The sequence below is a fragment of the Gymnoscopelus braueri genome, assembly GCF_963280865.1.
Source record: "Gymnoscopelus braueri genome assembly, chromosome: 21".
NCBI lineage: Eukaryota > Metazoa > Chordata > Actinopteri > Myctophiformes > Myctophidae > Gymnoscopelus > Gymnoscopelus braueri.
The window spans coordinates 43,665,636-43,690,488 of NC_137623.1; the positions used below are offsets into that span (position 1 = coordinate 43,665,636).

Consider the following 24,853-nt stretch of genomic DNA (forward strand, 5'->3'; position numbering starts at 1 on the left):
GGCAGAAAAAAAATCAAGAACATTTTTATTATGCATATTGAATGCAGTGCACTTATCCAAAACCATTATTAGCATTTTGGGAAAATAAATGTTGTCTGTAAACAAAAACAGTATCTCTCCCCCCCCAAACCACTTTGGATTGTTGCTTTATGAGCGTCACTTCAATATACAACCTGGACCACGGTCGGCTGAAATAAATCTAACGGATTCATTACACAGCCACGAGCAGCTTCAAAGTTCACTGGAGGAAGTCACTAGAATCAACCCAAAAAATAAGCATGGAAATCAAACCATGATGCATTACTAAATCATACCGTCACCTTCTAAAAATGTCAAGTTTTTCAGAAAAGGGGAAAAAAACTAATTTCTTTGCACCTAAAAGGTTTAGAACAATATGACTACGCTGTCAATGATTTAGGCCAATTTATGGATTAACTGACTTACTCCAGAATTTGTTTGGCTTAAGTCACAAGACAATGTGACATAGGCCATTATACTGGGGCAGGAACATCAGATCTTTTCATTAAGGACATAAGCGATTTTACCAGAGGTGGCCAGTGTCGTGAAGAACTGATTTAGGCGAAAATATATAATTTTCCTCGAAAGATTACGTGGGCCATTTTAAGGTGACTATACTAAAAAAAACAATCAATTTAAAAGGAGCTCTATTTAGCTCACAACCATTTTACAAGAGTTTTACATAAAATGTACACCTGTTGCTCTATTTTTGGGTTGGTAGGGCATTTCTATTGCTTCACTACAGGGTAGATTGACAAGAAACAAAAGGAGGGGGAGACATGCAAAACTAGACGACACTGGGAGTCAAACTTGAATCCGGGTCCCCGAAACACAAAAGGGAGAACATCGCTGTTGTCGGGCAGAAACTTATCTCCATATCATGCCCTAATTGATCATACTACAGCATCACTCAAAAGTAGCAGATCCACAAGCTCGAAACGCGGATCTGCTACTTGAGCTATTTTTTTATTTGAATCCTGAAATCAACCGTTTTGGACTGAGGTTTGTTTCCACCCGACAGACGACATGGTCAGTGCACTAACAAGCTGAGCCACCAGGCACATTCTAGTTCAACTTAACTACAGCAATAAATGAATGCAGATGCTATTCCCATATGATGTGTTGCCTTCTAAGACAAGGGTTCCTAAACCATATGTGGTGCTCTCTAAGACCGGCTCTCTAAGACGGGTTCCTAAACCATATGATGTGGTGCCTTCTAAGACAAGGGATTCTAAACCATATGTGGTGCCCTCTAAGACAAGGGATTCTAAACCATATGATGTGGTGCCCTCTAAGACCGGGGTTCCTAAACCACATGTGGTGCCCTAAGACTGGAGGTTCCTAAACCTTTCCATGCCAAATACCCCTAAATAGCCATACCCTCAGGCTGCAGGCCTCTAATGTGAAATGGCTTAGAATTAGACAAGAAATGGCAGATCTACCAGCTCACAATGCGTTGTGAGTCATTTCTGCTATAAAAAAAAAGTATTGTGCCCAAAATAGGGTTGCCAGGTTGAAAGTTTTTAAACTGGTACCACTTTATTAATTGAAATAAAATAAAATAAATCAATTGACACTCCTGAGTGGCCCCCACTTTGAAAGCCTGTGTCCTAAAATACAAAACCAAATTGTTAACCAAATGGCATTTTGAAGTCCTACTTCTTATTCGGATGTTTTTCTTTTGACTTATTGATACATCAGGTTTGTTAGTCTAAAACACATGCTATATTATATTAGGTATTACATTTGCATTCGATTTATAGCATATTTATTTATGCATAAGGGCATGAGTTCCCACTAGTCTCCATCTGGGGCAGAATAGGAAAGCCACATCCACTTTCAAACCTGTGACACACTAAAGCTACAGTAGATGACCGTTAGCTGTTGTCTTGCCAGACAAAAGAGGGGGGGGGGACCTATATTGGACTAAACAGTTTTTCATATAAAGCTTGGCCATGGCAAGGCATGCAGCCTAGCCTACCTAGCACCACTGACATCCACCTCCACCTAGCTCTGGTCCATAGCGTCATATGACAATGCTAGGTGACTCTTTGAGCGTTTGATTCATATCGCCGATAGCGCTGTCTCTCGACTTAGTCAAATATAAATAATACACTTTTGCTACTCACCAAAACAAAGACGGGTTTAATGTGTTGAAGGCCTACTCTCCTCGGTGGAAAGACACTCAGCCCCCCACCTTCCGTGTAAAATACACTTTTTGAACGGAAAAGAGACTATTCCACCCGACAGAATTTGTTTTAGTTACTCCAGTGCGCCACCTACAGATCTTGTCAATGGAATGTTTCCAATAGAACAAATTTATTTTCTCTCCACAGGCACACTGTTGAATGCAATTTAGTTTCATTTCCAACTTAGATCTATACATTTGTAAATAGAAAATAAATAAATCACACATTGGGGTTCCCCCAGAACAGAACAATGGGGTGCTAGGGTTAAGGGGTGAAGAGCAGCGGTAGGGGGCGCTATGCCATGTCTGGCTCTGTCTAAGCCACCTACAAGATCTGTAGGTGGCGAGGAGAGTAGGCTTTCAACACATTAAAACAGTCTTTGTTTTGGTGAGTAGCAAAAGTGTAAGTGTATTTTGACTAAAGTCGAGAGACAAACAAATGCCCCGATGAGTCACATAGTGTTAAGGAAGAACTCCTAACGCTATATGGACCAGAGCTAACCTCCAACCTACAACATGGCATAAACATGTTACAGAATCATCAACAGCTCTGGGGATTGCGAGTAAATATGGGGTGGATCTACATTATCTTATATAGAGGGCCTGATTCAGAAAAACACAATGCTCCTTTCTAAATTAGATTTCAACTTCAGCAGTAGACATGTGATTGAGAGATTAGCGCCACTGGCTGCAGTCGAAGCAGTGCAATCATCGGGAGAATGCGTGTTTTGGGCGGCTGTGACGCTGTGCCGAGCCGACTATCCAGCCCGTCAGCAGGTACAGCTGTGCTTAGGCATGCGGGCACGGCACAGGTGGGCACGGCACTTCTTCAGTGGGCTCCTTCCCCGTCGTCATCGGACACGTCGTCGTGGGGGATGGAACGCGTGTGGCTGGCTCGGATGCTGCTGATGTTGGTGAAAGAGAGGAGGCTGGCGATGCCGGTGAGCGTCACGCCGGTTCCGTCCAGGTTCACCTGCGCCAGATACATGTGCTTCAGAAATTTTAGACCTATAGGGAAAAAAAGATATGAACGATTCATGAATCAGCACTTTGATTTCCCCAGTCATAATAAGCCCCTCCTCCTCCTGACTGGCCAGGGTGTTAACCCATTAATCTAAGTAACCACTTAAACCATTATTTTATACTTTGGCTATTCAAAAATAGTGAATTATCATTCTGAAAATATTTTATCATTTTTTGGTGAGCTACTCCTTTAAAATAACTAATAGCCGTAAATATCCGATCTACAAGCTCACAACACGCCACAGTGCTATTTTCGGTGCACGACATACTTTCAAAGAAGACATGCTGGCTTGTACGGAATCCAAATGACTGAAATCAGTCGTGACGACTGAGATCTTTTATCTATGCAGCTGTCATTTGGAGGACCTATTCTCAGCGCTTAATTTGTAAATGATTAGATGCCAGAGCTCATGAACCCGTCAGTCTTGCCACCCCCCCACGCATGCCTGATAAAATGGCTGCATTAGCACGTTGATCTCACCGTGATCTGTGATGCGTGTCCTGCTCAGGTTGAGCTTCAGCAGCTGAGGACAGTGGATCAGACCCCTCCTCACTACGTTGTCTCCCACCTGTGTGCTGGCCAAGCCCAACACCTGGGAAGCAGTGGATTAAAAAAGCACAATTTAATAATGATGATGCTTTTGTCTCAGATTTATTTCATAACTTTCCAATGTACTTTTATAACTTTTTCTATCTATATGTTGAAGCACTTTCTTATCTAACAAGGGAATAAGCCAGCGGCGCTCTAAACAACCTGGAGGTAGGGATGAGACGATATGAAAATTATTACGATAATCAAAATATTCTTATAACTTAAAATGCCACTTTTGTTAACCACTTGAACCCCCCAGCATCCCTATTCTGGGGGTATGCGTTAGCCAAAAATAGCCGATCTACAAGCTCACAACGCGTTGTGTTGCGTTGCAACGTGTTCCGAGCTTGTAGATCGGCTATTTTTGCCGAATCGATTTGTGTAGAGTGAAATAAGAACGTAACAAATGTGCTCTTTAGAGGTCAGTTTTGTGTGGTACTGAATTTGCAGCTCAACAAAAGCTAGTTCATCCTAGTGTATGACGGAGGACAATTTCACAATAAACTAAAATCTCCACGATACGATCATAGCGAGCGTTTTAATCATCATGATAAATGATGACGAAATGATGGTCTCGTCCGTACCTGGAGGTGTGGCAGACGGGTGATGAGCGCGGCCACGCCCCGGCTGGTGACGGCGGTGCGGTCCAGACAGAGGTCCTGCAGCTCCTGAAGGCTGCACAGTGCAGGGAGCCCAGTGTCAGTCACCTGGGTGTTACTGAGAGAGAGACGCACCAGCCTGCAACAAGACCACATTGGAAACAAGTGTTTCATTACGCTTTAATGTGTTATCCTGGGTTTAAGTTATATTGTGATTTTACTTGTATATCTTTTACCCAAATCAAATCAAATCAAACAGAGGACACCACAGTAATACTGTCACTGTACTTCTATAATAGAACGACGAAATATTGAATATCGTTACTGTCGGGTAGAAACCTCTCATCTCTAGATTTTATTTTGTGTTTTTTTGTAAATTAGTGCCCTACTTGATCATCCTACAGCGTCACACAAAAGCATCAAAAGTAGCAGATCTACCAGCTCGAAACACAGCGCAAAGCAATGCAAACAACTTGTGTACTAGTGTGAACGGGTGGGAAGAGAGGAGCTCCGAGGCGCCAGTGTTATATGGTTAAGTTATAGAATGAACTGAGTGTAAACTGCAGCCAAAAGTTACGCGCTGTCGAGCCCAGCGGAGGACGGATGGAACGGCCGTGTTGCGACGCTGTGGTGATGCCAGCCAGGATTTATGAATGAACCGCCGGTCGCCGAGAGGATTCCGACGGAGCCGCGGGTGAGATAAATCCATAGCTTCTTTTCCGGTGGATTACAAACTTAAGGGGTACCCCGAACATTGCTTTATTATTTGGAACGCGATTGCGGAAGACCATTTGCGGTTCGTTTTGGTTCAAAGGACTTAATAGACATTCTCAAGAAGCCGTTCGGGCCGTAACGTGGGACTGTTTATTGTTGTTATGTAAAGCGAGTAAACGTCTGACTGCGGTTGTGTATTCTACCTTGTTATGTGACCCTGTTTATGTTAATGTTTGAACGTGTGAATTCACTGAATTGAGGGTTGTAAAGGACTTGGGAATTGTTTGGGTTGGGAGGGACTTGTGAAGTTATTATTGATTATTGAATTGTTTGTTTATTTCTTTTGTTTGTTAGGGACAGAGGTAGGGACAGAAGTCATTTAGAACCGAGAAGTGTATTATTATTTACCATTTTGCCTTGTCAATTATTATTTGTGTGGCTTGAGTATTAAAGCAATCAGCTAAACACCTGCCGATCCCGTTGTTTTTCCTTTTAGTTAATAGTTAACCTTTCAGAGAAAAAAGCAGATTGTTACAAGGTTTCCACCCGACAGAGACGATACTGTATAACGTAAAGTAAATGTAAAGTAATATAACATATTGACAAATGTTAGCCGACACTCTGTGTCTCTTGTCCATAGAGGCTTTACAACTGCTTCAGTTTACTACATCATTGATGTTACAACAAGTGCAACCGACAGACAGTATTAATTATTATCTTGAACTATCCTGCAGGTTTCTACCTGGTCATGGATGAAAGCAGGCTGACTCCTTGGTCTGTGACTTGCGTGTAGTCAGTCAGGTCCAGCTCTGTGAGCTGACTAAGTCTGCAGAGGAAGGACAACCCAGTGTCCGTCACAGAGTGGCGTCCAGGGAGGGTCAGGTGGGTCAGCCTGAGACCTGGGAGGCAAACCAAGGAGACATTTAAGTATTGCTAGTAGTAGTAGTAGTAGTAGTAGTCATTGTAGATCTTAGCTGTAACCATTATTTTTATACTTTGGCTATTCAAAAATAGCAGATCTACAAGCTTGTAGATCTGCTATTTTTGAAAAATCTTGAACATTTGTGCAAATCTTTGAATACATATGTTTTTTTGAAACATTTGTAACTCAAATCTTTGCTTCTGGGGGTCCCTGGAACAACATATTTTGATGGGGGTCGGCGGCCAAAAACATATAATCTTGGGGGTCCTTGAGAAGAAAAGGTTTGAGCACGCAACGATAGCTTTTCAGAAAAATGTAGAAATTTGTTGAGACATTTGACAGTTACAAATGTTTGCTTTAAATATATATATATTCAAAGATTTGCAAGATTAAAAAAATATAGCAGATCTACAAACTCATAGCACGGCACTCGGTGCCGCGCTATGAGCTTGTATATCTGCTATTTTTGAATAGCCAAAGAAATCCAAAATAACACAGATGCGTTCCCGAATTGAATGGGTTCAAATGTTCACTCAGACTTATAGAATTAATGGGCTGTTATTTAATGGACTGTTATCCTCTTGCATATAATGCTGAAGTCACCGCCCTTAAACACACACCTGAGATGATCTGCAGGGCGTGGCTTCCGTCTGCTACGGGTATCCCTGCCAGGCTGAGGGCAGACAGGGTGGGGTGGTCAGCTAGTTGCTCCAGGGAGCCCTCGGTCACTCCTGTGCCATCCAGGTTCAGAGTCTGTAGGCTGGACAGCTCTGCCAAGGCCGACACGTCACTGACCTGAGGGAGGAACAACGACAAGAAGGTACGGCCATGTTTTGAGACCTAATAGAAATGAGAGCACTGGAGAAAATGCTACAGAAGAATTCTATTATTATTAGCCAGGAAGTGGTACTGTCTGTACAATCTACAGCAAAGATCACGTCTCATTATTATCAATGGATACTTGCTAATAATATGTACACTTTGTTGTCTTATAGTTAGTTAACTCTTTGTCTGCCAATGATAGATTTCTCGTCATATTTTGCCAAGGCTCACGCCGCCAATGACGAGAATGACACGATTTTGTGTTTTCAGTGGTTTATGATAAGAGTACACCCAGAAATCACGTGATCACAACAAAATGAAGCTGGTTTCGTTCAGTACTATAGGATTTATAAAAATCCATTTTACTCTGTTGCTTTTTGGCGAAAACAAACTACATTCAACTGCCCAACTGCGGATCCAGCTACCTGCCTCGCTGGATCCGTGGCAGTATGCATACCGCAAAAACAGATCCACCGACGACGCTATTGCCATGGCTCTCCACACCGTCCTATCGCACATGGACAACAAGCTGCTGAAGGACAAATATGTACGTATGCTGTTCGTGGACTACAGCTCAGCATTCAACACCATTGTCCCAGCAATACTTGACAAAAAGCTCAGACACCTAGGGCTACACCCAAGCATGTGCGACTGGATACAGGACTTCTTGTCCAACCGACATCAGGTGGTGAGAATGGGCAGCATCACATCCGACCCCCTGACCCTCAACACCGGAGCACCCCAGGGATGCGTGCTGAGCCCTCTCCTCTACTCCCTGTACACGTATGACTGCATAGCCACACATGTCTCCAACACCATCATAAAGTACGCGGACGACACGACAGTGATAGGCCGAATCGTCAACAACGACGAGTCTGACTACAGAGAGGAGATCAAATCACTGGCACACTGGTGCCGCGAGAACAACCTCTCTCTTAACGTCGACAAGACCAAAGAACTGATCGTGGACTTCAGGAGGCCGCGGAGAGACCATGCGCCCATCCTCATCGATGGTGCTGCAGTGGAAAGGGTCAGCGAGTTCAAGTTCCTCGGAGTACACATCGAGGAGGACCTCAAATGGGAGACGCACTCCACACACGTGAGGAAAAAGGCTCAGCAGCGACTGTACTGGCTCCGCCGCCTGAAGAAGCTCGGAGTAGGACGTCGCATCCTTAGGCTGTACTACAACAGTTCTGTTGAAGGCATCCTAACAGGCTGTGTCACGGCCTGGTACGGGAACTGCACTGCCCGAGAAAAGGTCAGCCTACAACGAGTAGTGCGATCGGCAGAGCGGATAATGGGAATCGAGCTCCCAGCGCTCCAGGAACTGTACAAAAAGCGGTGCGTGGTCAAAGCCAAGCGCATCATCAAGGACAAGCACCACCCAAGTCACAGACTGTTCAACCCCCTACAACGACCGCGACCGGGCAAGGGGCTCTACCGCAGTATCAAGAGTTCCACCACCAGGTTTTGGTGTAGTTTCAATCCAGCTGCTGTCAGAATGCTGAATGGGGCATAAGCCTGGATGAGTTCAGCAGCCTGACAGCAGGCGGCGCAGACTTTTCTGGCTCTTCCTGAACACACCTGTGGATTATACCAGGGACAATGACTTGGACTTTAGCCCCCCCTCGGACACACCTGTGGACTACACCAGGTACAAATGACTTTTGTTGCACTCCCTCATGGAGCTACATGCGGATTATACTAGGGTCAGTCCACTCTAGGTGGACACGCACTGACCTTTTGCACCTTAATCCCTTGTATAACGCACTGACTTTTTTGGGTCTTTTTTTATTGTGCTCCTTTTCCTCTAAGCACCTTAACGTCCATTGTCTATCATGCACAGTATAGTATAACATGCACAGTATACAATACATTGCTGCTATGCTCAGGCACCTTAGTTTAGTTTTTTTTTGGTTTTTTTTTATTATCTCAGGTAATTTGTAAATATGTAGATAACTTGTCTGGCCTTCTGTTGCTCTCTTGTTTTGATCTCCTTCCCACCTGCCCCCCACCCTCTTCTTCTCCCCCCCCCCCCCTCTTCTTTCTATGGAAACTAACGTTGCGATGGGAACGATGTACAAAAAAGAATTTCACCCACTTTTTTATCTTGTAAACCTGTGATGTGACAATAAAACTGATTCTGATTCTGATTCTGATTCTGATTCCATAACTATGGAACCGGACAATTTTCCCCCCCCGATTCTCCCATACGTGTAATGAGGCGATCGCCGTGTAGACGGCGATCACGGAAAACATTCCATGATTTTAGGTTAGCAAAAACGCTCGGAATAGCTGGCTGTGGCTTGAAACTATGGCAGAGTTAATGTACCGTACATGTTGGGACAGAAACACAGTACCTTGGTCTGCTTGATGCTGAGTAGTCGTAGCTGTGGCGTACAGCGGGACAGGGCGGTCAGGGTGGCCTCCGTCACGGCCGTCTGGTTGAGGCTGAGCTGGGTGAGGCAGGAGGGAGCAGACTGGAGGTACATCACCATCCCCGTATCACTGACCTTGGTGTGGTCCAGAGACAGGTAACACAAGCTCTTCAGCCCTTGGAAGAAAAAAAGGTAATAATATGGTTCAAATAAGAAGACCATCTTGTAAAGTAGCTCTCCACCAAACAGATTACTACAGACTGGCAGTCGAATGAAGTCAGGAGATCAGTCGGTTGGAAGGTGTGAAAAAAAGTTGCTGAATGCACCTGAGAACCGACAGACGGCTACTATGGTGCTCGAAATAGCCTGTGGCTTGATGTCTTTTTCAACAACAAGCCCGCTGCTATCCGGTTTTCGACGCTTCCCTACAACTTGCGACCCGACGCGACAGTGTACCCACCCCCCATTCAACAGCAGATTTTCAGCAACAGGCACTTTCCAACACTTAACCGCTGCCAACGTTGGTGCGGTGGAGAGCTACCGTTAGCCTTTATTTTACTCAGACAGTGGTTGATTCAGCGAGTGTGTTGTTTTTGGCAGCAACCTGCTTCAGACTCAGGGCTGCATTCATGCACACCTTTCGAACATGCTACTCTGCAAAGTAACCCGACATCAGTTCTCAAAGTAGATCGTTTATATTGATTATATTAGCGGGTCCGCAGCGCACCCAGCGGCCTGTATTTCCTTATGTTTCAGTCTAGAATACAATAACACCGTCTACGCGCAATGACTGAATTGACCGAAACACAACGGCAGTGGCCGGTAGAGCGGCCGGATGGAACCGCAAGGTTCCCAGTTCGATCCCGGGCTCCCCCAGAGTTAGTTTCGAAGTGTCCTTGAGCAAGACGCTGAACCCCTAATTGCTCCCGATGAGCAGGTTGGTGCCTTGCATGGTTTCCTCCGCCATCGGTGTATGAATGTGTGTGTGTGTGTGAATAGGTGAATGTAAAGCACTCATGTAAAGCAATCTATGTAAAGCACTTTGGATAAACGCGCTATATAAATGCACCATTTACCATTTTATAAAGTTGTCCTTGTGTAGACGATGGGCGGGTCATTTTATTGTATTCTAGACGTCTGATCCCTGCCTACGCACCCGTCTGTCTCTGAGCTGATCAGGTGTGCATAAGACTTTTCTTTTTTTCTTACGTTTCAGCCTGAAACCATGTTTCACAGAACAGCTTATGTTGGGGGTTGTGGTGTTCTTGCACGTAGCACTTGGGGAGAGAGGGGAGGAGGGAGTTCTTACATAATAGATACAATTTATTCATGAGCCCCTTATTATGCAGACTCTCTGGGCCTCACTCGCAAGACTGTGTAGACGTAGTAAAAAGGACATTTTACCTGTGATGTGCTGAAGACAGAGGTCAGTCAGTTTGCAGCAGGAGGCCAGGTTGAGATACTGGAGTTTGACCAGACTTGACAAGACTGACAGGCCAGAGTCTGGATGATATGAGAACAAAAAGAGGATTATGCAATATTATATAAACAGGGTTCCCTTCCACACATTTTTAACAATGAATTTTCAAAACCTTTCCATAACTTTCCAAAGTATTTTACCCCATTTCCAGGCCAATAGCAATCATACAGTGCAATAATGAGACTCTTAAACCAGTGTGCTATCAATAGACCAAGACAGACCCGAGCGAAGGTGTCATGTGACAAAAAGAACATATCTATAAGCTAACAACGTATCACGTAGCACTACATTTTACCATGTTTCACGTAATGTTGGACAAAAAAATATTTTTTGTTGCTGTCGGAAACCTCTTATCTCCATATTTGTTTTTTTGTAAATTAACGCCCTACTTGATCATACTACAGTGTCACACAAAAGTATCAAAAGTAGCAGATCTGCAAGCTCGAAACGTGGCGCGAAGCGACGCGTTTTGAGTTTGTTGATCTGCTACTTTAGACTTTGAATCCTGAAAAATAACAGTTTTGGACATACAGTATGAGGTTTCCACCTGACGATATTCAAACATTTTCCAAAACATTTGATTAATTCCAAACCTTTTCCAGGCCTGGAAAACTGTTTTTCTAATTTCAAAATATTTCCAGGAATTTAATGACAGTGAGAGCCCTGTATAAATATCATTTTGTTTAATAGAATATATGACATTGGAGAATTAAACAATGCCCGGCTCTACATCTAGGTCACTCAAAATTGTTAATAATTAGAATGTGAATTTGAATAGACTTAATGCGTGAATGTATATACATACCAGTGATGAGAGGCGAGTTGACCAGGCTCAGGTGCTTCAGAGCAGTGAAGGCCCGGAGCTGCCGCAGCAGTTCATTGGTGGAGTACGGGTAGCAGTTGAGGATGAACTTCTGCAGCGGGCAGCCGAAGAACAGCTCCAGGGTGCGCGGACGCAGCAGCCTCTCGCCAGACATGTGGTTGAGCAGGATGTCGGCCAGCTCTGGCGTCAGACACGACAGACTGCTGATGTACTGCATGCTGGGAGCTATGTGACAGTGGAGAGGAATGCTCATGATGAGTGGTTGAAGTGGAACACGATTTCATACACTTTGTCCCCCTTGATGATTTGTTCATTCTTGTTGGACCTCAAAATTATACAGGGGTGGAGCCTGGTGTCTCAGCATCAAATAGTTTTTTTTTTCTTTTCTGCCTATATTTGATAGAATACAGTAGACTGACAGGAAATGGGGAGAGAGAGAGAGATGGGGGAGTGAAACGCAGCAAAGGTCGTCGGGAACGGGATTCTAACCTGTGACACGCTGTCACGGTGCCCGGCCCGGACCGCTACGCCAGCCGTCCGAGCCTGTATCAAATACTTTATATATATATTTATTTTTTATTGAGGGGAACAGAAAATGCTGTTTTGATACTTTGGATATACGCACTTGTCTCTCACCCGTCTCCCCATTTTTCAGGAATATTTGTCATCGAAGAGCATTAAGTCTAACCTCTATATCCATAAATAAGAAATAAATGTCATAATCATTTTAGTGTTTTGTGTGTGGTCTGGTCTCTGACCTGTCATGAGCTGGACAGTGGCCCGGGTAGAGAGGACACACAGGGAGGGGATGCTGGGCGTTCTGAAGGGTCTCTTGGGAGGTGACGGGTGTCCCTGGGCGTTCTGAGGGTCGTCCTGGTGTTCTGCTGCTCTCTGAAGACGCTCCACCGCCGCCAGGCCCGCAGCCGCCCGACCGCCAGAGTTATCCCGCTCTGCAGGGTGGTCCTCCACCGGTGGTGCCTCCCCCCTGACACACAGAGAAGAGGAGGTGTAGGGTGATCTAATTGTTAGATTGACCATTTAGTGTCTAAAAGATAACAGGTTCAATCCCTTTTAAGTAATTTTTTGTGTTTTTTTGTTGTTGCTTGTAACTAATTTCAAAACAGTACATTATGGAAGAAAATCCTACAAATACATCTTTAATTGCCAAAAGACCCTTTTCTCCCCAGTTTAGTCGTTTTTTGCTAATTGATTCCTCCCCATTCAAATTTTGTGAGTGTTGTCACTGCTGTTGTATCCTATTGACACCTGCTAGTAGGAGGAGCCACCACCGGGAGGACGTAGAGCCTTCGTCCTACTCCTCCTGCCCAACACTCCCTGCTGACAGGTGCCGCCCCAGTCCGTAGGAATACATGCAGTGATATTACCTTTCCCGCCCAGCTTCCCTCCCCCGAACACGGGCCAATTGTGTTCACGTAGACGCTCGACAAAGCCGGATGCAACATGGTGGATTCGAACCCACAACCTCCGGACTTTAGCACTGTGCCACCCGAGTGCTTGATAACATTAATGCTATAAAGATCATTTACAGAATTATACTGCACAGTCAGAGTATAGCATTACTCTGTTGTTATATTTCTGTCAGCCGTGAATCCCGTGAAAACCCCTCGTCACCTACCGGAGGCGGTTTCCTTGCTCTGGCCAGTGGTGTCTTGGCTCAAATCCTCCTCGAACCCTGTTATCCGGGAAGAAGGGAAGCCTCGGCATTCCTGCAACAGTTTCCATATTAGTGATGACAATATGCGTGTACGTTAAAACATAAAAGACTCATTGTCAAAACTTTCAACCCACAACGTTTGTAGTCTCCAAGCATATAGTTGCTGTCGGACAGAAACCAGAAATCTCCATATTCTAATGTTTCGTGTTTTTTCGTGAATTAACGCCCTACTTGATCATACTACAGTGTCACACAAAAGCATCAAAAGTAGCAGATCCACAAGCTCGAAAGCTGTGACCGACTCGACGCCGGGATTGTAAACTCCCTCGGGTCATCTGTGACGCCCGCCGAGTCTGAAGTCGAACTACAGATGTACATACGTACATACATCATACATACATATATACATACAGAGATGTTGTGCATTTATTGTAAGATAATAAGGAATGGTTTTGAACATATGAGGTTCCCACCTGACAGTGACGATATGTAGGACAGACATAGTAATCCCAGTGTGAAGCTAGTTACTCACAGTAAGTTGACCATGTGACACACATTACTGGTACATTAAAAGGTTAGTGTTCTTTGTTCAGATGGTGGGAGTCAATCGCTTTCTGTACAGCAGCTGTCTGCTTAATATATAAGCCCATCATGGTTACTTATTAAGTACATTAGCATAGTATATATAAGCATAGTGGGTAAGAGAGGCTGCCTGGTAATCAGAAGGCCACCATTTCACCTCCTAGAGGTCCTGGTCTATTTACTCTGGGAAAGACATTTAATTTAACCCATTAAGGCCTGAGGTTCCGATTCTACAAAATGTCTTCTAAATCCTAGTTTTTTTTTGGAAAAACGTATGTTACTACTATATCAGTGGTTCTCAAACTTTTTCATGTCAAGGACCATCCAAATTATTTGAATTTTGGAGTGAATTTGGAGTGAATTTTTCCGACCCCATCTGAAAATATTTTGTTCCAGGGACCCCCCAGAAGAAAAGATTTGAGGTATAAATGTTTGCTTTAAAAATACGTAAATTGAAAGATTTGCACAAATGTTCATGAATTTTCAAAATTAGCAGATCTACAAGATAATTTACGGGGGGGAAAAGTAACACAAAAAGTTAAAATAGGGAGATAAGAGGTTTCTGTCCCGACAGCAAACGATTTCTTAAGTTACTCTCAAAGCAGTGAGTTACAGGTCAGGGTTTTCAGTTTCTCTCACCAGTGAGAACAGAAAGTTCTGCCAGGATACAAAAAGACAAAGAAAGAAAAAAACCTGACTCAGAGACACATGGAACCAAGAGTTGTGTGGAAGAGACAGAGACAGAGACAGAGAGACAGACAGACAGACAGACAGACAGAAGTGGAGCGAGTGAAGTGAGAAGGAGGGGAGGGAGCATGGGACAACTCGGCCTATCACAAATATTACATAATCGCCAAATCGCAATCACTTCATGACGCGTTGTAAGCTTGTAGATCAGCTATTTCCAACTCTTTTTTTTATTTTTTTTGGAAAGTATAAAATGATTAAATATGTCAGCAATTTCTTTGTATAATATGCAAGTTATTTGTCGTATCTTCCCTGTGCAATTTTTGATTATGAAAGCCTAAAAGGCCAAACAGAAATAAATGTTTCATTCATATTCATATGTTCCATTTTTGAATTTGTATGACAATTAATCGTCAATTTTCCCGCCCCTAAGGAGGGGAGGGATCAAGGTACAACTCCAATCACAAAGCACAGAGAGGCAGTACCGTACCTTCGAGCATGTGAGGCGGCTCGCCCTCTGCCTCCAGCCCCTCCTCCTCCTCGCGATCAGCGACATCCTCATCCTCCTCCTCGTCATCCTCGCTGGCCGCCTCCCCTGCGTCTGCGGGAGCCAGTTTATGACCCCGCCCTGCATAGCAGCAACAGCATGAGGAATGTGTTTTAGCAGACGGCCCAGCCAACCACTTAGCTCTATCTATCTGGAAATCTCAGCCTCTCACATTGCTGCTGAGTGATTGATTACAGTCAAACAGCCTCCTAGTAGCACAGCTAATATACTTAGTTTAGTCATGTTTATTTCGAATATGATAATAAAAACAGGGGGGGGGGGGGATTTGCACGTTCATCGAAATCACATAGAAAAACACTTAAAACTGAATATCAAGGGGGAAAAAAATAAACATACAGTATTTGAAAAGGAGTTAGATGAAGTAGAACTTATAAACTCCCACCCCTTTTATCCGTAATTAACTCATTCACTGCCACAATTATTGCTGGCCGCGTTTGCCCACTGCCAGAGATTTTTCATTTAAAAAAAAAAGTACTCAGGAGCCGAGATACAGAATTTTTAAGTTTTAAGTTAACAAGGAAGTGGATGGGAGTGTAGATCTTTAAACAATCATATCTCCTTGGTCTTTGGGTCAAATTTGAAAAAAAAAAAAAAAAAAAAAAAAAAAAAAAAAAAAAAAAATTACGTTTTTTACGTCAGTGGCAGGATTGGTAAACGGGACAAATTACGTTTTTTACGTCAGTGGCAGTGAATGAGTTAAATGAATGGAGTACATGGGGACCCCATTTGAAACAAGCATTAGGCTTTCATGGGCTTTTCAATCCTATTTAGTTGACCTTGTATTTAAACTGTACTTTCATGTGCTTTCTTTCTGCAAACTTCTAAATAAAGTATTCAATCAATCAAAAATAATTACCCGCTGACTTCCGTGCTTCAAACTATACTACTCTATGAAAATATACTCTTCAAATGTATATAACAAAATATCGGACTGTCTTTTGTGAGAGAAAACAAGAAAATACATTTATGACATTCAGTAAAAAAGACCTCCACTATCTCCACTGTAGTGGAGGTTGGCTTATTAAAGCCAGCCATCACACTGCTTGTTGTGATGGCGTCCTTCTGGACGTATTTATGTGAAATTATGTGTATAGTCTGTCTATTTATTGTATTGCAGAGAATTGTATGCCTGTACTGAATGTGAAGTCCTGTTGTCAGTATGCTACTGGTGTACCAATGTCATCAATACCAATTGCCTGTTCTACACCCTGTTCGTCAAAACAAATGATTTTTGTATAGATTTTCAACTATGATTGAACTTTCATGAGTTTCACTTCACCAGGCATTTCACTGTTGTTTAGGCATTTATCGCTGGTGGTTCCTTTTCATGATGTCATGCATGTAGCGGCAACAGCTGTGATTGGTCTAACGTTTGAGAGAACAGACGTACAGTACATACATACACACAGAAATACAGACAAACCCTGTCCTAGGAGACATGGCCTTTCAGCCACACCATTTAACCCATTAAGACCTGAGGCCGATTCTACAAAATGTCTCCTAAATCCTTTTTTTGGAAAAACGTATGTTACTATGGTGGCAGTGGTTCTTTTCATGTCAAGGACCCCCAAAATGATATGTATTTGGCCGCGGACCCCCATCTCAAAATATGTTGTTCCGGGGACCCCCCAGAAGCAAAGATTTGAGTTACAAATGTTCGCTTTAAAAATATATATATAAAGATTTGCACACATTTTCATGATTTAAAAAAAATAGCAGATCTACAAGCTCATAGCGCGGCACTCGGTGCCGCGCTATGAGCTTGTATATATGCTATTTTTGAATAGCCAAAGTGTAAAATAATGCTTTTTAGCTCAAATCAAAAAATGACACAGATGCGTTCCAGGTCTTAATGGGTTAAAGAAAAAGTTGAATTCTGATATGTTGCTGTAAATCTTACCCCAGAAGTGAGAGCGTCCAGCCACAGACAGCGGGGGAACCACACCGGGGATCCCTGCGTAGCCCACCGCCTCTTCCCACAGTTGCTGGGGTAGGGGCGGGGGCTGACCGCGCACATCCACCCCGGCCTCATCCTGAACGGGGACCTGTGGCTGTGGCTGTGGTGGTGGTGGAGTTGGAGGAACGGCACACAGCGTCTGGTCCTCCTGGGACTCAGCTGGGAGTTGTTGTGTTACCGCCGGGCTGGGTGGTGGTGGGGGGTGGTCCTGGGGCGTCTCTGGAGGGGTGGTCTGGATGCAGAGGGCGGCGCTGGGCGTGAGGCCCAGGGAGCGCAGGGAGCAGGCCAGCTCCGCCTCGCCGAAGCGCTTCCGCGGGAAGCCCTGCAGCAGGGAGAAGGAGTGCAGGGACGGGTGGCGCCCGGCGATGTGCTCCACCACGTTGCGCAGGGGGGCGTCGGCCGGGAAACGCTCGCGCATGGACTCTCCGGAGGGCAGACGAATCTGCAGGAATGCACCGACACAAAGTGAAATCCATTAAAAGATGTGAATCACTGAATCACTGGTTTCTTTCAAAACTGGCCTGAAAAATCATCTACCAGGAGACCACAAGGGGAGGTAAATGCTAATTCTCCACAGAAAGGAGGTGACATTCACTGCTGCCGTTTCTCCTTTTTCTCCTTTGTAACATAATGTGTTTTGTATTTGTTGATGACATGCATTATTGTGTTATTTTCTGTTAAGCTATGTTGATGAATTGAATACATAGGACCACAATGGAAAGAAGTACCCAGGACTTGTTTGTGTTATCCTTTTAGCCTTAATGTCTGACTGTACCACGTGCTGTTTACATTTCTGACTGATAAAGTATTCAATAAATCAATCAAAATCCAAACCCTCTGTTCCTGCTTAGAATTTGTCCCCACACACACACACACACACACACACACACACACACACACACACACACACACACACACACACACACACACACACACACACACACACACACACACACACACACACACACACACACACACACACACACACACACACACACACACAGAGCGAAGTTGAGATTGAATAGCCTCACCATGAGTATACAGTTGTTATCCTCGTTTGTCTGAACCTTCCCCCCTAGCCTCTGGCCTTGGTCACTGGAAGGAGAAGTCTCACTCTCAGCAGTCGCACTGGTCTGGGTCTTCCTCTGCAAGCTCTTTCGGTCCTCAGCAATCCGCTTCAGCACCAATTCACGCTCCTGGTTAAGACCAGAAGAAACACGGAAAGATGAGTTATTCAATGTTTGAATGGAGAGAGACACTACTACCATCTAAGAGCCTTGCAACTAAGACTTGAAGAATCTACTTTGCTTCTGTGTGTATGCTTAAAGATGGAAGTTTAAAGGGTTTTGTCAGAGTAAATGCAGAGAGTGCTTGTTGTTGATTATTTGAGCCTTTTCTTAACTGCACTTCAATTTACAATTTAGACATTTAGCAGACGCTCAGAGTGATTTACAGTAAGCAAGGTAAACACGAGATAATACATCAAATGCATTGAAATTGTAATCTAGGATCATAGGTAAACCAAGAACCTATCATCAGTATTAACAGTAGAATATCAAAATAATTATCTGTACATTGAAACTATACACACTATAGGATGCCAGGTCTACAAATGAACCTGGCATCTGTCTACATAACATGCTATCTAAATTACATTTTCGCCTTTGCATAATCCTGCAAGGTCGTCAAGGCTAGGGCAAGTGCTACGGCAAGTGCTACGGGCTCAAGTGGAGACGGGTGAGTCTTGAGATTATGGCGGAAGATTGGGAGTGAGTCTTCAGACCTGTTTCTTCTGTCTCCTCTCTGCCTTGGCCTCCTGAGCCACACGGTGTCTCTGCTGCTCCTGGAAGTCACTCTTGTCCTGTTTGATCCTGGACTCTACAGGCGGTGGCTCTGTGGACGTGGTGGACGACTGCTGCGGCAAGTTCAGGGCCAAAGACGGGCATGCTGTGGAAAAATGCAGAATCCAAACGACATTTAGTCAACACTGACATATTGATAAGCTTTAGAAAGATGAATTTCTTCATGTAAAGCACCCACATTGGTATGTACCGTATATGGCCGGCGGAAACCCATCTGAAGAGAAGATTTATGTAACTAAAAGTTTTCCAAACATTTTCGATAGAGCCCCCCCACCCCAAAGGAGCCCCACCCCAAAGGAGCCCCCCCCCCCCCAAAGGATGCCTGGGACCCCACTTTGAGATCCAATGTCCTAAAATATCCATTGCAAATAATTAAAGCTACAATCCGGGACTTAATAAAACCTTCTCTCTCTCCCGCCGGGAGAGGACATGATGAAACCTACGGATTGTAGCTTTAAGACCATGTTGCGATAATACTATTGTAATTACATAATTATGTAATTATATTTAATGGTTCTTAGAAAGTAGGAAATAGACATCAACTTCCACATGGCCTACAATTTTGCTTATCAGGAGCTACAATGAATACAAACTCGGCCACAGGCAAAGACCAAATTGCTCCATATTTAGCATAACCTATCCAAACAATGGTATAATAGCTCAGTTATCCCGTTAAAACCGGGAAAGCATCCGTGTCATTTTAGATTTTTGCGTTGGCTATTCAAAAATAGCAGATGCACAAGCTCTCAGCGTGGCACGAAGTGACGCGCTGTGAGCTTGTACATCTGTTATTTTTGAAAATTGTTTTTTTAATCTTGAAAGTGTGAGAACTACTGCGTTTTGTAGAATGGGCCTGAGGTCTGAATGGGTTATACCTTGATTATCAGAAGACCCTGCATGTGACTCTTTGGGAGGGTTGAACGCAGCGAACGCCGTCTCACTGGGCTGAGCGGGCTGCTTCATCAATCTGTGCCGCACATTCTGGTCTTGCAAGAGCCTGTGTGAATAGATAGATGAACGGGTGACATTATGAAAACAGTCTGATGACAGACAGATAACTGCCTTCTCTGAGCAAAGGATTTAGATAAATAAGACAACTAACTAACTCACCACTCTGCTGCAGCTGGGACAGAGAAATGGCCCGCCTGAACAGCTGCCTGGATCTGCTGCTCAGTGAAGCCCATCTCCGTCAGGGTGCGGAACAGCTCTCCAATCGTCTGCAACAACAACCCAATACCACATCATCCAGGTCAGTGGTTCACAAACGTTTTTATTTCAAGGACCCCCCCCCAATTTCATATATTTGGCCACGGAAGGGTCACCCCCATAACTCTTGCAAGGGTCCATGTTGCCCTAGGGTTGGGATCTGGAACCGGGGGAACCAGATCCAGCATTGATGGAACAGGAATCCGTTCCAAGGGGGACAACGACCATCACAAGTTGATGATGTCATTTGTCCATGTGTGGTCCAGCGGCGAGCCCTATGGAACGTTATTAGTATTAAGTTGTCCAAATAAAAACAACTTAATACTTCCTACGGTTGATATGAGCATAAAAACAATATTTTAAATATGTTTTATTAGCACATGCATCCTATATTACATTTGGGAGTGGCGCGCATGCGTGGCTGTTCCTTCGCCGGCCGGCCGTGTGTCTGCCTGCCTGTCGTTCAGCACAGTTGTTCATACGGGTCCTACCGAGCCGGGTGCAGCCGACCAGAGCCGAGCGAAAACGAAGCGGCGGACATTGAAATGTGTCCGTCTCTCAGTTTGCTTTCGCTTTCGGTTTGCGTCTCGACTCTCGAAACAAACACTGCTGTTGCTCTCGCTTTTGGTTTGCGTGTCGAAACGTCTACAGCCTACTACACGAGAGCCTCGCGCCAGCGACTAGACGGAAGGGTCGCGTAGCGACCCGCACCTATAGTTCCATACATTCCATAGGGCTGGACCACACATGGACAAATGACATCATCAACCTGAGACGGGTGTTGTCGTCCCCTTCAGTGAGACATGAACTATTTCTAAAATATTTAAGGTGTTTTTAATTTTAAATGTTAGTTATAGAGGGCAATTACGATGTATTAAGGCATATTTGGCTTAATAGCCAGGGATCTTTTTAAGGAACAGGAATCGTTAAAATCCTAAAGGATCCCAACCCTATGTAGCATGGCTGTGATATTACATACATTTCATGTATTCCAGATACATATGAAATGTATGTAATAATATATCACAGCCATTAGGGCTAGGGTCCATGTACACTCTCAGAGTCACAGACCTGTAAGGGCCCATTCATTGTTCCTAAACTATCAATAATTTAGCCCACACATTGAGAACCACTGATCCAGGTCATTTAACAATCTGCTTCCTTAGACAAAGTAGGTAAGTGTTTTCCAATTGTGCCATTTATTTTTGGATCAGTCAGTGAGTCAGCTGGCTTTCACTGCAAGTTAATCAATAAAAGGACGAGTTACAGAGGCGGCTACTGTAGGCTTTGAATACTTTATTAAGTATTCAAATAAATACTTAATAAAAACAGGCCTTTTTTATCTCAAAATGCAAATCATCATAAATATGAACAATGAAACTCATTATACACATGGTTTGTGATGATGACCCCTTTCTGCCTGCCAGAGGACAAACTGATCTCAGTTACTGAGTGAAATGCTCTCCATTTCAAACCATTTCTTACACTGTTGTTGCCTTAAAATATTATTAGTATGAAAATCAGTAGCGACTCTTTTGTCTTTCATTGTCAGCAGATGGTTAGCAGCCAGGGAGCTGTGTGTGTGTGTGTGTGTGTGTGTGGTTAGCATTAAAATTAGAACTAAAACAATGTCAATAACAGCAGATGTTATTGCAGCCAGAGAGCTGTGTGTGTGTGTGTGTGTGTGTGTGTGTGTGTGTGTGTGTGTGTGTGTGTGTGTGTGTGTGTGTGTGTGTGTGTGTGTGTGTGTGTGTTGTGTTGTTATGTGTTGTGTAGCATTAAAACTAGCCCAAGTTAACAAATACCTCCATGGGAAACCATGGAAAAACACTTTCATTCTTCTGTGAAAGTTATATGGCATCTAAAATAGTGTAAGCTAGCCTTAGATCAAGACTATCGTAGATTATTTTATCAATTTTGACATTTTTATATCTTCGAGAGTCTTAGCGACCAGTAAAGCCCGTATTTCTCGTACAATGTACAAATGCAAAATATAAAGTGCTTGCCCCAAATGTTAACTCGGTGTCCGGAGTATTTGTTCAATGTATTAGTCCATATTTTTCAATAAATAAGGGTTTTAATCCCGTCTGTGGCCGAACGCCATCCCCCCCTTCGTTTACTTCCCGTTTACATTGAGAGTAATTCCGGTTTTCACCGGATACGCTCCGTCACTACCGCACATTGGGAACTTCGGATAGAATCGGCTACAGACGGGATTAAAACACTTCTTTATTGAAAGATATGGACTAATACATTGCACAAATACTCCGGACACCTAGTTAACCTTTGGGGCAAGCGGGTAAGCACCTTATATTTGCATTTGTACATATTTGGAGATATACGGGCTTTACTGGTGAAATTTCAGGGCAAACTGGGGGGGGTGGTAGCTATGACTCGTAGATACGAAAGTAAAAGTCAAGACTCGATAAAAAAAATGTAATACATCTACGAGTCTTGATCTAAGGCTACTAAAATAATCTAAGCTGTTTCTCACTTAGCTTAGCGTCGGCTAACCAATTATGTCCAAATAATGTCTACGTCCAGTATGTAGACAGTGTTAGCATGACAACTAAAGTTGGCTAACTTAGCTAACAGTTAGCTAGTGGTGTGTGGAGGACAACAACAAACAGTAGCTACAGTGTAAGCTATCAGTATCAGTTTATAGATCGTTTTACCGGAGAGGCAGCAGAATCCATGTCTCAGCTGTTTTATGGTGTTTATATCTCCGCACTTCTCTTCTCTATCCTCTTCTCTTCTTGTGTTATTATTGTTGTTGTTCAATGTACGCCTGCTGTGTTGTTAGCACTAGCAGACTGACTGACCTCCCCCTCTGTAGACTTGTTGAGTGATTGGCCTATCCGTCCAAGACGGTCATCTCGTCATGAGAGTCATGGATGAACTTTAACCTGGTGTTTGCGTTGTCTCCCTTTTTGGCCCGTACATCTACATAAAAGTTCACATTTCAAATATAAAGAGCTGACCTTGTGGCCACGGATGTTACAATTATGTACGGGTTCTCAGAAGTACCCGTATTTTCCTTATCATTCGATACAAAGTATTTTAATCCGACTGGTGGCTATTTTTGTATAGAGTTATAATGTATCAGAGTGCAATACACCTCCCAACCGATAGGGTCGCGTAGTTGAAAGCCTATGGTGAAAGTACAAAAGAATGGCCACCAATCGGATTAAAATGTTTTTTTATTGAACAATACGGAAGATAAGGCTACTTTTGAGGACCCGAACATAATTGTAACATTTGTGGCCATAAGGTTAGCACTTTATATTTGAAATATGAACGTTTATGTAGATGTGCGGGTCAAACAAGGAGAAAGTGCAAACACTATGTTGAAGATCATCCATGACTGTCATATAATATATGGCAGTCATGTATCAGGGCTAGTGATTGGCCTATCCTATCCTGTGCCGTCATCATCTTATCGAGTACCACCTTAGTAAGCATGTAACTACCGGTCGGTGGACTTCAAATTAAGAGTAAGCAACATTGACTTATAATAATTACAGTTTTTATATTATAATGAAAAAGCAGTAGCACCAGTGGTGGAAGAAGTACTGAAAGTATTGCAAAGCGAAGCGCTGTGATCTTGTAGATCGGCTATTTTCAAGTAGTACTGTAGAACTCTTAATATGTGGTAATGTACACAATAACAATAATGAAAACAATACAGATTACTTTATTAGCTAACCCTCAAGTTCTAGCAAACTGGCTGACCTTGGTTTGAACCCTGCAATATTCAAGGTCACATTTTTTCTTGTGTAGCTACCAGTAGAACATAAGAGTAAAGGTTACTTTAGTTTTGCTCTTCTGACATTGTAGCAACATGGTGGCAAGGGGCAATTGTAACAAGGGGTAATTGCTTTTACCCCTTGTTACAATTCAGAAATGCTTTTTTTGGGGGCAAGACTACTTTTTGAGGCATTAAAGTAGAACATGTTTATCTGCAGTATTGTTCTCATAAAATGTCTATGAATTCAAGTTGGAAACAGTTAGTTTTGATGACCATTTTGATTGATTGATTGAATACTTTATTAGCAGTCTGCAAAAAAAAAGCACAGGAAAGTGCAGTTCAATACAAGGTCTGCTAAAAGGATTTTAAACCCAAGAAAGCCTATGACTTGTTTCCATTGGGGTCCTTTGTACTCAATTCATTGAAATATTAATTGAGTATAAAGGACCTATTGTCCAACATTTGATATAGGTCAGCAGGGTGGCTATGATGGTCTGTGGTCTAATACAGGGGTTGTCAAAGTGGGGTCCGGGGACTTGACATTCTTGGAAAAAGTATGAATATTTTTGACATTTTTAACACCACAAATCTTGTACGGGGGTCCTTGGCACAAAATCTTTTCGGGTAGGGGTCTGTTGCCAAAGAAATACACATCCATTTAGGGGTCCTTGACATGAAAAGGTTTGAGAACCACTGCTCTACGCGGTATCAAGAAGACTCACTCCAAAACCAACTCACCCCATTGCTAGGAAAACTCACTCCGGAAAACTCACCCCACAGGGTAGGAAAACTCACCCCCAAGATTTTCGGGGGTAGGAAAACTCACCCCAGGACCTGAGAAAACTCACTCCGGAAAACTCACCCCAATGGTTTTTAACTTTGTGGAAAACTCACCCCAATGGTTTTTAACTTTGTGAGCTTTCCATTTTCACAGAATGCTTTCATAATGTGATGGTGAAAAATGGTTTTAAAAAAAAAGAAAAAAGAAAAAATCTTTCTTTGAAGGTAT

The 24,853-nt window shown here is 43.4% G+C and overlaps 1 protein-coding gene across 2 annotated transcripts; it reads right to left on the reverse strand.

Annotated features, from left to right (window-relative positions):
* Positions 1-8: 8 nt before the first annotated feature.
* Positions 9-22,906, reverse strand: LOC308076710 (uncharacterized protein). 2 transcript variants are annotated; one of them, XR_013932320.1, is made up of 18 exons: positions 22,772-22,906; positions 20,001-20,107; positions 19,766-19,887; positions 18,812-18,975; positions 18,060-18,224; positions 16,972-17,470; positions 14,994-15,131; positions 13,196-13,286; positions 12,318-12,544; positions 11,542-11,784; positions 10,661-10,759; positions 9,239-9,432; positions 6,677-6,851; positions 5,877-6,033; positions 4,406-4,559; positions 3,711-3,822; positions 1,334-3,214; positions 9-1,210 (listed from the first exon to the last, which is right to left on the reverse strand). XR_013932320.1 is itself a non-coding variant. In XM_080417145.1 (17 exons), exons 1-17 carry the CDS (start codon positions 22,790-22,792, stop codon positions 3,036-3,038), a joined length of 2,847 nt encoding a protein of 948 aa, XP_080273271.1. In that variant the 5' UTR covers positions 22,793-22,906; the 3' UTR covers positions 9-3,035. The 2 variants fall into 2 exon arrangements, 1 of the variants encoding a protein (XP_080273271.1); XM_080417145.1 differs by having other exon boundaries at positions 9-3,214.
* Between the last annotated feature and the right edge of the window lie 1,947 nt (positions 22,907-24,853).

Bases quoted from the DNA above. Each gene is read 5' to 3' on its own strand.
- LOC308076710 (XM_080417145.1), bottom strand. From the start codon at position 22,792: ATGGATTCTGCTGCCTCTCCG. The intron at 19,888-20,000 runs GTGAGTTAGTTA...CTATTCACACAG, and splicing joins GTCCCAGCTGCAGCAGAGTG to GCTCTTGCAAGACCAGAATG. The intron at 12,545-13,195 runs GTAGGTGACGAG...TCTGTGTGTCAG, and splicing joins GAGCAAGGAAACCGCCTCCG to GGGGGAGGCACCACCGGTGG.